General features: G+C 31.9%; 1 protein-coding gene across 2 annotated transcripts; it reads left to right on the plus strand.

Annotated features, from left to right (window-relative positions):
* Positions 1–156: 156 nt before the first annotated feature.
* On the plus strand, positions 157–12,618 carry LOC133175987 (peptidyl-prolyl cis-trans isomerase FKBP4-like). Of its 2 annotated transcripts, none has more exons than XM_061311164.1 (8): positions 157–496; positions 7,397–7,561; positions 7,770–7,868; positions 8,108–8,355; positions 9,130–9,213; positions 9,665–9,901; positions 10,254–10,445; positions 12,256–12,618. In XM_061311164.1, exons 1-8 carry the CDS (start codon positions 289–291, stop codon positions 12,289–12,291), a joined length of 1,269 nt encoding a protein of 422 aa, XP_061167148.1. In that variant the 5' UTR covers positions 157–288; the 3' UTR covers positions 12,292–12,618. The 2 variants fall into 2 exon arrangements, with proteins under 2 accessions (XP_061167148.1, XP_061167147.1); XM_061311163.1 differs by lacking the exon at positions 12,256–12,618 and adding an exon at positions 11,067–11,258.
* The last annotated feature ends 1,853 nt before the right edge of the window (positions 12,619–14,471 follow it).

Genomic DNA, 14,471 nt, shown 5'->3' on the forward strand with positions numbered 1-14,471 from the left:
AGATTTTAATGGCACAAGACTGAAATAGATGGTATGTTTTAGATAGAGCTTAATTAAATTACTATGATTTGACTTATATTAAAGATGATTTATAAAATGTGTTACAGCAATTACTGCCTTTGGAACGTGTTTCCGGTATCAAAATCGGGATCGACATTATTATATTGGGGGGATTTTTCTCGAAGCCGACGAAAAAGAAAGTAGAACAAAATTTTTTGGTGCACGTGCACAAATTAAGTGTTTTTTCTCTTTATAAACCCAAAATATATAAGAACATTTAGTTAAAATATGACACAAGAAGTCTATGAGCCGACAGACATTACTCCAGACAAGGATGGGGGAGTTATAAAACAGATTTTACGTGCGGGAGAGGGGAACGATAGTCCTGTACCGGGGGACAAAGTGTCTGTTCATTATGTGGGGACTTTGGAAGATGGGACACAATTTGATTCCAGTCGAGATAAAGGAGAATACTTTGAATTCGATCTTGGAAAAGGTGAGTTATATAGCTTAATTAAATTGTAAATCACTGAGAGAAGATTAATATGAAATGGAAAAATAAAAATATGGCGCACTGTTTTGTTAGAGCAAAGGGACTTGAATTTTCCTATTAAGATGTATAATTTAACATATTTAGTCAGAGGATGTTGAGCAAAATACAGTCTGTGCCAAAGTTTTTTTTTTTTTGGGGGGGGGGGGGGGTCGCACAGGACATTTCCATTCTGTGTACTCAAGGAACACACAGGACCAAACCAAATTTTGTCAGACTGAAAAATCTAATGTAATATGTGTAAGAAATTGAAAAGAAAGAAAACACAGAACCAAGGAAATCCATGCTGGTTTAATCACACTCATTTATGTACTTGGATTTTTGTGATATTTTTTCTAAAAACTTTTACGACTCCATTCAAAATCATAAAACTCAAAACCTGCCACAGAGACATTTGACATTCTGATCTGGTGTAAAAAAAATGAAACATCAGAACAGGGGTACTGTACATTGGTCAGGTCTGACGGTCCGATGTCTTTTGCATAGACTGCAAAATATCATCAATTGTCAATTAATTTATAGAAATGGATTCCTTACTAAAACATTCATGTGGTACTGTAACAGATTTTTGCCTATTATTTCTTGGTGTTTTGATATTACTTAACTTTTGTCACAAAAAGTAGAGTGAATTTTCTCTTTCTTAAAGACAGGATGAAAATGTTGGGGAAATCAGACAAATTCATGACATGCTCATGCATAAATAGAAAGCAGGAACTATTTTCATGATATTAGAATAAAGTTTGAAGATGTTATTTTTGTTTTAAATAGAACATCATTTTGAATTTTAGCATTCATTGTATTGACCATATAATTCAAGATATAAAGGACCATTCTCTATAAGGCCGTTTTGCGGCCTACAATGACTTCAAATTTTCAAGTAGTATTTTTTCCTTTAAAAATTGCATGAATCAGTAGGCTAATGATTCAATTTAATGATAAATGTTGATTGGTTTATGATGCTATAGTATTTGTTATGAAATGAGGTTACAAAATAATTTACTATTAGCATTAAAGTAATGGGAAAATTCAAGAGTGTGGGTGTGTTAGGCAACTCCTACGCATGTCATAACCACCTTATACCAACACCAACATTTACATGTAGTCTTCTTATAAACATAAAAAGTGACTACCAGATTATGAACTTGGGTTTAAAGTGGTTATGACATGTTAATAAAAACTTTTCACTTGATTTTTACGATATTTTCAGGAAAATCTAATAATTGAAAATGAAGGCTTTCAGCTTATGTAGATAATTTCATATTCTAAACTTTCAGTTAGAGAATATGTTTCTGCTGAATAAACAAAAAAAAATATAATTCATTCATTTTTACTCGAAAAATGTCAACTTTTTACCAAAAATCTAAAATCAAAGTACTTTAAAGACAGGAAGTTATGAAATAACATGTGAAGACAACTTTCATTGAACTGTCTGTTAGAAATACAGAGAAAAAAAATATTTTTTTAACATACTCAGGCATGAATATAAGTTTTTATTATACATGTTATACATGTAATTATTATTTTTTTATTATTATAGTTTATTTATGCTACATTTTTGTATTTATTCCTTAGGAGTACCGCATATTTGTAAGTACATGATTATTGTACTAGAAGTGGTAAAAGATATCTTTGTTGTAGTGGGAAGATACATTTGCTATTTGTGTTATTAACCTATTTTTCTATAGGAACACATGTAACTTTTATAGATAGGGAATTACTGATGGGATGGATTCATAATGGGAATTCTGGCTTCAACCTTTCAGAAGGACCCTCATCCTTTTCCGTATGAGTAATATAAGATCCAAATATTTTGTGTCACCTGGGTGTTGAAAGGACTCAATCTATTTGGATTTCAGGAAGCAACACACAGCTTTGGTAGTATTATTAGCTACAAGAACAGCAGTTCTGTCTTAAAAAATGAAATGCCAAGGGGGACCAGAGTTCCCTATGGTTACATGCAATTGATAATTGAATGTTGCTTTATGCTATTTTAGAATTTTTCATCCAAAAATGAGATTATCCGCCATAGGTGAAATGTCACAGTTCTGATTTATGCATGTTTTCATTATTGACGCGACCTCCTTTTCTAAGGTAATATCCAAAAGACCCATGACTTTTACTTTTAATGCCGAAGACTTAGCATGGGCACAGTCACTAGCTGCGTCATATGCTTTAGTTTTTGAGGCTCACTTGGAAGAGAATTGAATCCTTGGGCCTCAAGAGTTCAAAGTGAGCGTCAAACTCTTAGGGCCCATTTTGTACCTGGGATGTTAGTCCATAGATATACTAAAAGTTTTGATATGCATAGTGAAAGTTGCTGTTGAAAATCTTCCCCGTTTTTATGGAGTGCCGTTAAAACACACTGCTCAACGCGTTATTGGCTATTCAGTTGTTATTGGGCATTCGGTAGATAACAACTTTTGACAGGTTAGTAAATTGTTGCAAATAAACATTGTAAAAATAGAAACAGAGAATGTTGGTTGTGCTTCTTGTGAACAAGAATGAATACAGATACCAAATAAAGCCCCAATATATCTTATTACAGTATTTGTAAGTCTTAGGAAGACTTTAAAAGTCAAATTTGTTATATTTTGCAAGTTTTTGTCCGATTAGTATTGCTGCATATAGCTTCTTTCTTCAAAATCCTTATATTTACCTAACATTAGTTATTGTCAACAATGTGACATTGTCAGAATCTAGCAAAGATGCAATTAAAAGGTAAAATTTCCCGTTTTTAACTTTTAGGATGTTATCGGAAATGCGGTTGAATGGTTCACTTTGTTATCGGAAATTTCGGTTTTTGTTATCGGAAACAAAGGTTGTCATAGATTAGGAAAATGTAAAGAAACAACAGAAAAACTTCATTAAATCTAAATATTTAAAATTGCAGGCACACAAGTTGAATTTTTTGGCTATCATTTGTCTCTTTTTAGAATATGTAACTTTAAAAAAATGAGTGTTTTTGGCATTTCTCATAATCACTGAAATGTGTGTGATCTTAACCTGTTCGAAAATTTGGTATAAGTTTTAAAACCTTAGAATTATACATCTCTATTGTAACCAAAATACAGATTCCAGATTTAATTATTGCGATTTTTACGTTGCATTATTCGCAATATAAAAGACTCGAAATAATTGCTGAATTCACAGTAATTTATTCTTAGTTTTCTGTGCTTGAATTCAGTTACGCGCTGTTCTTCGTTTTTATCTTTGTTTTGCTCAATGCTTCGTCTTTATTTGTTGACTTTGCATTTTTGATCTACCCTTAACCGCCTTTTGTTAGTACAAAGTACATACATGTTTTAGTTTGGTATAAAGCAATTAAAGAATCTATACTCAAGGGTGGTTTAATGAATTTCCCAAAAGGGTGTTAAGCCAAATATGACCTAGAATTCTAACTTTTGAGGAAAAAAAAGAGATTGACTTTACTAGTTTTCAAAAAGCGTTACTGATGGAAGGAAATTATGAAGATAACGAACAGTAATAAAGCTCAAAAGTCCACTGAAACAATACACATTTGGAACAGAGAAAACACGGACCTCTAAAAACATCAGAGGTTGGTTCAGTGGCCAAGAAGGAATAAACACCCCCTGTCGATCGGTCACACCCACAGTGTGCTCTGTATCATTATCGGCCAAATGGAAAACCCGTAGATAATTCGATGTGTAGGTGGAGCTCATGCTTGGAAAGGGGGGTTGGGGGTTGGGAAGGTTCGAACCTCACCTGGAATTTGCAGAGTTATTGAACTTTTATACTCAAGCAAATAAAAAAAAACCTTGGCATCTCCCCCCCCCCCCTTCATTGAAAACGCGGATCACTGTTTGTAGAAAAAGTTAAACATATGAATCGACCAGCCCCCCCCCCCCCCCCCCCCCCCCGCAAAAAAAAAGTGATGTTCATGTTTTAAGGAAAATTTTTTTAATTTAATTTATAAGGAAATATTTCTTTGCGATATGTTCCTCATTCTTTTTCCTCTATTTCAAACCTTAAAATCAAACAGTTTGACACAAACAATGCTATCGCTCCATATTGGACATAAAAACATTTAGCCTCCTATGCTCATTTGGGCACTAAATGACTTACTGTAGATTGGCAAATAATCACGATGATTTTAATTTCACTATGTTCACGATTCATCATTTTTCCACGAAGTTAAAACCATCATGAATGCTATCATTAGTTTTTAAAATCGTTTAAATGCTTATACGAAATTTAAATTAATTTCTTGCAGCGTGAAATTAAAATCATGGCAATTGGTACTTTTTGAAAAATCGTGAAATTTTAACCTAAGGCTTGTGGAATTTAAACGACCTACAGTCTTAGATCGGAAGATGTGACTGACTAAAGCAAATATAGATTTGTTATATACATGTAATATATATAATGTTTAGGCCATTCCAAGTTTTTTCTCTGTTTAGCGTCCACCCATCTTTCAAAAACCTACCTATCTATTCGCAAAAAACACACATGCCAAAAAATTAAAAAACAGAGTTTACAGAAATAAAAATGATATCATTCAAAAGATTTGATTTCATGAATCTATTTTTCTGATAGAAATATCTTTTGTTTTGTAAAATCAAGGTATTAAATGCTTGAAATATACATAATATGACATACTAGAGAAATATATTTAAATAACTTAACAAATTTCCAAGATTTTGACCAAAATAATCAATTTTAGGACTCCTGATTTTGTTTGTTTTTTCTGGAATGGGGTGCCAAAAATCAAGGAGGACGCTAAACATAGAAAAAACTTGGAATGGCCTTAATGGATAACAGAAAAATGATTGAACAGATAGGGAATTATATTATAAAATCATAATTATAATAATTATTCTTATTTATATACATGTACAAGTATCAAAACAAAATAGCAATAGAAAGCTGGAAAATTTTCAAAAATTACTTAAGGTATTCAGATCCTCAGCAGTTATGTAATTGAAAATGCTCACAAAAATATCTCTGAATTCACAAATTAATGTATATTTACCCACTGTATTTCTTCAAAGTAAATCATTATAGTTTATCAAACTACATATGGAAAATTATCAAATCTCCGATATATTCAGAAGACGAATAGAAACATCAACTATGCATTTTGTAATTGAAAACTGATCAACAAATATATTTTAAGTTTAAAAATTATAGGTATCCATGCAGGCATTTAGAGAAATTTGGATGTTTTTTTTAAATACTTCTTTGGTTTTACATGTATAGGTCTTCTATTTTCTTCCAAAATTTATATAATACATAGTGTAAAAAGCTTGTGCTATAATTGCAAGACATCACAAATCCATTCCAATTTCATATTATGCTAAAAAGCAATTGGTGTTTAAGGTTAGACTCAAGAAAATCCTATTCATCTAAAACTGTATTTATTTTTTACTTTTATAAGAAACAAATGTCAACTTTTTACAAGTCCCTTTCTAAGACTTCAAAAACCTTAAATCATATTAAGATGCATAAAATGGAAATTGTTGCATGAATAGCTTTCAATTTCAAGCTTCATGTTGAGACTTTTTCAATTAAATAATAATTTTAAGAGTTATCCTTCATGGCTGAGGATCACATATCCTTAAAACACATTACGTCTGCTATTTTCAAGGATTAACAGATTATAAATTACTTTTTTCCCAATCTATTTCTAAAGCTGAAAGAAACTTTTTAACCTGAGTTTCCGATAACATACACCCGTAAAAACCGAATTATCCGGCAACATCAACCTTGTTGACGATAACATGTTTTAACCTAACAAGACATTTTAGATGCCTGTTAACTAACCCTTAATTTGGATTTTTGATCTCAGTCTGTTTATCTACAGGTATATGATTGTCCATAGAATAAATAAACCATTTTGTTTTATAGAATAATCTGATTTTGACTTCTACAAAAGCCAAAATGTGAAGAAATATTCCTAAATTTTAATAAAATATCACTTGAAAGAGCTGTATATCTCTAGAAAGAGAGTGATTTGGTTTGTTCTTTTTGCTGCTGAAAGTATAATCATTTATCTGCCTAAGATCACAAACTTTGTTTGCTGAAGTACGCAATTATCATTGAATTAAGAAATTTAAAATCACCTATGTTTCCTAAACTTTGCCTTCCTTGCACCGAATGTCCGATAACAACCGAATAGCCGATAACGCGTTGAGCAGTGTGTTAAAAGGGGGCAGAGACTTGACCTTTATATATACATTTGTGTATCATATTTTAGATAGCATTTTAATTAAATATATTGTTATTATACATGCGAAATAAAATGAAACCAAAGCAATTCTTGTGATGTCAATTCATTTTACGTACCAGTCTATATGTTTAATACAGCTGTTCTTAGTTTTATACACTCACTACTCATTTGATTAATCAACATGTACTTGCATTAATATTTTAATCCTGTACGTTAATGGAGTCTTTATTTTTTGCTAATTTAGAATCTATTTTATCAATACCAACTCAATTTTTATTCAATCACAAACAAAAGTCCTTTAATGTCTCCAACAGTTGATAACCAACTGTGTAAGTTCAATAGATCGATACTTTGAAACCATGCATATTTCTTCATGCGTAAAATAGGTAGCACAAACACAATACACAATTACAAATAAAACTTATATGAAATAATATTTTTAAATTAAATGGTAATTAAACATTTTTCAACATCATATGGTGTGCATTTTGTTAAGATTTACATTCAAAATATGCAAAATGTGAATGCATCAAAATTCCCATCATAAAAAATTTTAATTGATACTGTAATAATGAGAGATGAAGTTTTACTGATTTATATAAGTTGCTGATACTTTATGATTATCAACGTTTATACCCTTTAATGGTCTGTAATTTTAGGGAGTGTTATCAAAGCATGGGATTTGGGAATTGCAACCATGAAAAAAGGAGAACTAGCAAAGTTCACCTGCAAACCAAAGTATGCCTATGGAGAAACAGGGTCTTTACCAAAGATTCCAGGCAATGCTACCCTGATTTTTGAAGTGGAACTCTTCAGTTGGAAAGGTAGAAACAATTGTTATGATTGCATGTGTCAAATTTGCAAATATTGTTTAACCTTTCGTTCTGTTGCAATTTAAAATTATATAGATTTGCAGCAGGACTGGCAAAGAAATGGGTGACCTTTTACAATCATAGTTATTCATAGTAGGGTATCTTCCTATATATACAATAATATCTGACACAGCTAGTAACTCCTACCTCTGTCATTTAGGTGAAGATTTATCACTGAAGGCTGATGGGTCCATTATTCGACATATAACTACAAAAGGAAAAGGTTGGAAAAATCCAAATGAAGGAGCACAGGTTAAGGGTAGGTACATGTAAACCGATTCAAAAATTATATTTCTAAGTAAATTATAATCATTTAACATTCTACCTTTGAAGCAGAGAGGATTTAATTTTGATACTGAATAACTTATAGTTTTTTGACATTGAAACCTTGGTATTTTCAAGAATTAAGGTAGATACAGTAACCAGATCTAAAAAAAAAATTGGTGTATTCTGATGATTAAGAATAAATGTTTTTTAATTATCTTCTTCAAATTACAGTACACTATGTTGGTAGACATGGAGAGAATGTATTTGAAGATCGACAGGTAGAATTTAGTATCGGGGATGGAGTCATGTCTAATGTCATAGAAGGATTAGAAATAGCTATTAAGAGAATGAAAGAGGGAGAAAAATGTCGTCTAGACATCAAATCAAGTATGGCTTATGGATCTAAAGGGAATTCGGAGCTAGGAGTACCTCCAAATGCAGACCTTGTGTATGATGTAGAACTACTAAGCTTTGAAAATGTATGTGGTCAAATAATTATATATATTTTTCTTAATATCTGCAATGTAAGATCTGAAATCATCATAGTGGCTTACAATGAGATGCAGTCAAACCTCATTATCTCAACCTCAATTGGACCAAAAAATGAGATATGTAAGGTTTTGAGATGTAGAAGTTAAAATACATAACGAAAAAGTGGATGGGACTTCCAACTCACTTCAGCATATCCATATAGTTGCAGAACTGTAGCGTTATGGTTTTATATTTTATTCTTTGATCATAACACTACAGATCCTGTATTGCAAATATGGTGCAATATTTTCTGCGCACGGTTGGGGAGATTTCTCCACTTTCCAGCATTGATCAATCGACTATGTTTCACTCGATCCCTAATTCTAGATATAATGTATATTTCTAACCAAACTGTATTCCTATATTTTTTAGGTGGATAAAATATATAGGTTTGTTAAAAATTTGTCTAGAATTAGGGAGTGAAAGGTAGTTGATTGACCAATTCTGGAAAGTGGAGAAGTTCTCCCCAACCATGTGCAGAAAATCTTATAATATTTGCATTAAGGGATTTGTAGCATTATGATCAAAGAATAAAATATAAAACCATAACGCTACAGTTCTGCAGCTACATATCCATGGTATTCAAGACATTGATGTTTTTAATACTAAACTTGAAGTGTATGTGAATAAGTGAATAACATAAGTAGCCAATAAATAATATTTGTTTCTCAATGTTTTCTCTATATATAACTACAAAAGAATATTTTTATGTGTCTTATTAGGCAAAAGAGAGCTGGGAAATGGAGCCCCATGAGAAACTGGAGCAGTCTGTCATGGCTAAAACAAAGGGAACAAAATTTTTCAAGGTAAAACTTGCAATTATTGTATAAATATGGCCATATTATTTGAATATTTGTAGTCAGGGTTGTCAGCCAGTACCCAATTAACTTGGTACTCATCAAGGACAAATTATCAAATACCAAGATTGGTACTCAGACAAAAATGTACATTGAAATCCACAATTCTTAACCTAAAATTTTTAATATTCAATTACATGTATAATCGTGTATAATTTTATCAAAAGGAAATCAAAGTGTTTAAGAGGTGGTTACATATCAACTACATGCACATTTAGCTATGATACAATTATGCCGTGGCAGTTGATAGACATATGCCTTAATGTTTTCAACATTGCATCTTATTTTATTTGATGAATTATTAAATCTTAGGGACTTAACCAAAATGAAATAAACCACATTTCAGAAGCAAATGTGTACAATTGAATGCAATAACAGACTGTTCCTATTGTATATACAGGAAGGCAACTACAAAATTGCAATGAAATACTATGATAAATGTCAGAAGAACTTGGAGTTTGAAACAACACTGAAAGGTGATGATGAAGAAAAGAGGAAAGAAATCATTGTGCTAGCTCATCTGAACATGGCCATGTGTCAGCTGAAGATGGAGCAGTACTTTAAGGCTAGGGACCACTGTAATAAAGCTCTGGAGTTGGATGCTAAGTGTGTTAAGGCCTACTTCAGGAGGGGGCAGGTAAGCAGAATAGTACTGACAAGTTACAAGTGAAAAATTAAATATATTCATTATAAATGCAATATATTTTATTACAAAATTTGCCTGAAGGGCAACCTGAAAGCTTAGAGATTTAATGGAAATGGCAATATTTAAAGGGTTGGGGAGGGTGAGCGCATAAGCGTACATTATGGCAAAGAAATAATTGGCTATATATGTAAATGTAAAATGCCAAGGAAAAATAATTTGAATATCATTTCTGGGGATAATGTTCAATTTAATACTAAAAAAAAGTAAAATCCCTGTTGCCGTTTTAATCAATCAAATAAAAGTAAGAGCCATATCAACTTTGATAACGTTTTTAAAATTTCAGGCATACTTTGCTGAAAATGATTTTGACTTAGCAAAGAAGGATTTTGAGAAGGTTTTAGAGTTAGAGCCTGACAATAAAGCTGCCAGGAACCAGGCAAAAATTTGTGAACAGAAGATCAAGCAGTTTGACAAAAAGGAGGCTCATAAATATAAGGGAATGTTCGACAAATTTGCTGCCGAGGACGCAAAAAAGGTACAGAATTTTTAATTTTACCCTTAAGTTGAACAATCTTGGCTTTCCTGCTTTAATCTTTCTTAATTCTTGACTATTGAGTAATTGCTAAACCATTTAAATGTCCTGAAGCTGCTAACTTGTGTGTGTCCTTGTTCAGTTATGTTTATATACCGGTATATACACATGCACTAGTATAAATTTGAAATGGTACATGTGTTTACTAGAATCCAATTAAAATTAGATATTGTATCCACTCTCAACTTTTGTTACATGTATGTCACAATCCCAGGATTAGACAATGGAGTGAATCCAAGATCTAATTAGATTGGTATTTTATTAGTTAAGTTAAAGATGAAATTGTTTCAGGACTTTCTTTTACCATTTGTTTGCCATTTATGCATAATTAGTTTTGTTCTCTTTCCTCAGATGTGACAGAAAATACTCAAAACTATTTGTGTCTGTCTATGTAATGGGTGTCTTTTGGGATTTTTTAACATACAGCACCTATCTTATTTCTTATTCTGGGGGATTATTTTCAAATTTACCCCAAAAAGAGAGAAAGAGAGATCCTGTATCAAATTAACATTTCCACTAATCCCAAGTCTGCACAAAGCCAAATCTTGACCAACCATTTTTCAGCCTCAAAATCTCTATTCTGATGGTTTTGAGGAAATTGGAGAGTGGGATAATAAAATGGCTCATGGCATGCTTCCCCTTGATCAAGAATGTGAAGCTTTTGGAGAAAAGATGCCAGAGCGATGCAGTGTGCCCCAACCCCCAGGGGACGACTGATCCCATTTCCCAGGGGATATGTCCGACATTGACCAATTCTCTATGGTAAATCTGTTTCTAACATCTATCCCATACAATCTGTCCGCAGATAAATATCTTAATATGTGTGTTATAAGTTTTCGGATTACTTTCTTATAAAAAGTCATGGTTCAGGATCCCCAGTTTGAACATATTTAAGAGTATTAGGGTAATGTTTGTCATTGGAAAGATTCCTGTTGCAGTTGTTTCCTTATATGTAATATATTTCTATCAAATGTACCTCTCCTATTGATACTGCCTGTGTAGCAGATTATATCACCACAAACAAATTAAGGTTCAAGGATACCTATTACACATAGAATTTACTTTGGTGAAGAAGATATAACACAACCATAGTAGATCAACGTGTTAAAAATAATAAATTTTGATATTATTAACAATAGGAATAATATCGAGTGAAAACATGGAGATATAATAGGTAATTTCTGAGGTTGGAAAATGTTTTCATTTGACCCACCAAATATTACATCCAGATTGTTGCAATTCTGACATTTTGATCTACATTTAATACCAAAGATATGTCAGTGGAATATTTTTTTCTTGCTCCAGTAAGATTTTCCAACATGTTTTCTTCATACTCTAAAAAATTAATGACTAAACTATGCTTTGAACACTGTAATTAACAATACTTGTAAATATTATAATCCTTGCAAATGAAATTTACATTTTTGAGGGAATCCAGCTAATGTATTCAACTTTGACAGTCAGACTCATTCATCTTGTGTTTTTGTGACCCAGGATGAATTTTTAAATGCATTTATTTTTAAAACTTCAGTAAAAAGTTTGAGACTAGCCCCCCTCGCTAAGCTGCCGTACATAAGAATAATATATAATCAAACTTTTTACCTACATCATAAAACTGAATATGTGAATGTGGAAAGATACATGCCAAATTGTTAAAAATTGCATTGATGTTACTTACGAGTATAATATTTCATACATTTAAGTTAAACTATTTCTATTAAACAGAATATGATATGTGACCTATCTCTTTCAGACTGACGGCGAGAAGAGTAAAAGTGAATCTAAGTAGAGAATTCCAAGACAAATACGTGAAGAAGGATACCTATAACAAAACCTACCACAGTGAATGCTGAAGTTAGACATATTTGTTTATTGTTCTTCTTCTGTGTTTCTTAGTGCCATTGGTTGTACAGCTGTAAATCGTGACTTTTATTATCTCATCACATCCATAGAAAAAAAAATCAACTTTATCTCGGTGTTTACACGTTTCTTACCTATTTCATAGATGAAATGTGACAGTGCAAGTTCTATGTTACAAGTTAAAAAAAATTTGTACTTTACAATTTTTATTTTACATCTGACAAATAAATGAAATTAAAATTAGTTCGAATTTTCAGATGCTGTTTTTGTTAAGTTTTTACACATTGTCAAATCCTATTTTGTATCGGGGAAGGTGGGTTGTTAGATCGATTTGTAATAGACAGCTTATCAGAGAATAAACACGCGCATGACATGTATGTGAAAGTATTGGTGGTGGATATGCATTTTTAAGCTAGTTTTGAAGAAAGAAAATAATTTCACATTTACCGTGGTAGCAAAAATCAAAAGTTATATTCACCTGGCAGGTTCGGTGCAGGTGAATACTGTGAAAGCAGAAATATTTGTTGGGATTAAAGGATGTATTCACTATTGCAAAAGAATTGACCTATAGGAGAGAACAATTTCCCGGAAAAAGTGACATTTAAAAATCAATCTTTATTTGTTGTTTTCTACCGTATATATGTCTAAATTTTTCACATTCGTATTTTACAACTAAAATTTACTATTTACAACTTTAGAATAAACCTCCAAAGTTGGCCGAAACACCATTTTGTCCGTTAAAGCGTTGATTTTTGCATGAATTTTGGCCTAGAAGTCCTTCAGGGCAGGCCTGCCCCTAAATAAAATTGTGATATTTTGATAGGTTGGGATGTAAGGAATAATTCAAGATAGGATTTTTTTAGGGGCACCCCTGCCCTAGGGTCGAAATTCACAAAAAACCTACAAAAAAATAAGTAAACTTGATTTTGTCAATCTGCTTCTAATTTATACCATTCAACTCTATAGTCAAAATAGCTCAGTTGATATATGAGCTGACCATTATATCGTGGATATATTCTTTTTAAAGTCGGGGGTTCGAATCCACCTGGTGCCACACTTTTATAGTTTTAAATTTTCGTCTTTTCAAAGACTATTTTAAATTTTTTATAGGCTTGTTTATTTTCCTTCAATTATCTATCCTTTATGCATTCTCATTCTTGATATAAGAAACACTAGAGAGAGATCAAATCGTAACAATCCAATGCACAGTTGTCAGTCAGGCGGAACAAATCTCAGTACATTTATAAGCACACTTTCTCCGAGGACAAGAATAACTCACTCTGTGTTACTCGCTACAGGTATTCTCGGCAGCATTGAGCTGCGATGAATTTCAATTGTATATATTCCTTAGAAATTAATCACATTGCTTGTATTCTGTCTGCATGTGCTACTAGTGCTTGTCTGGGTTACATGTAGTATGTTACGTATTGCTTGAATTTTTTGAGCTTAATACATGTATATTTAGAATAACATACATGTACTTTTGTTTTTCGTCAATGTTCTAAGACCTTAAGTTCTGAAAAATTAGGGCTTCATATATCAGTAACTGTACTCCCTTGGATTTCATTTAGGCCTATATAATTTGCACACATTAATGGCATGTTTTTATTATATCCAACGGAAATGTGTTGTAAAATAAATAGCCTAGACATAAAGAATAGAATTCCAGAGACAGTAGACATTACCATTATGTACAATGAGAAGTAAAGAAAAATATCAATTATTACATTTGGAGATAACAAACTCAGAATATCAATGAAAGTTTTCCTCCTACCTCTACTCACTGAAATAAAGATTTATGAAAAACAAATTTTTACATGTATTCAGCCTAATGTCATTAATCGGAACGGAAATCGACAAGCTTTTTGCAGAGAAAAAAAACCAAGCCCGGCCCTATAGGTCAGATCCCTATTTATATAGAAGTGAACCTTTCATTTATTTCGTGGTTAACAATTTACAACGAAAAAAAATTCAAAAAGAAATTTTTATTTGGCTCTTTAAACAAATTAAATCCCCATGAAATCATTTGAATTCATAAATCTTCGAAATTTTTTCTCCACAAAAATTTGTGCTTAGAACTACAGTAGCCAGGGTATTTGTGATTTCTAG

The sequence above is a fragment of the Saccostrea echinata genome, unplaced genomic scaffold (genome assembly GCF_033153115.1).
Source record: "Saccostrea echinata isolate AGI-Se365-2 ecotype Australia unplaced genomic scaffold, CSIRO_AGI_Sech_v1 ptg000064l, whole genome shotgun sequence".
Lineage (NCBI taxonomy): Eukaryota > Metazoa > Mollusca > Bivalvia > Ostreida > Ostreidae > Saccostrea > Saccostrea echinata.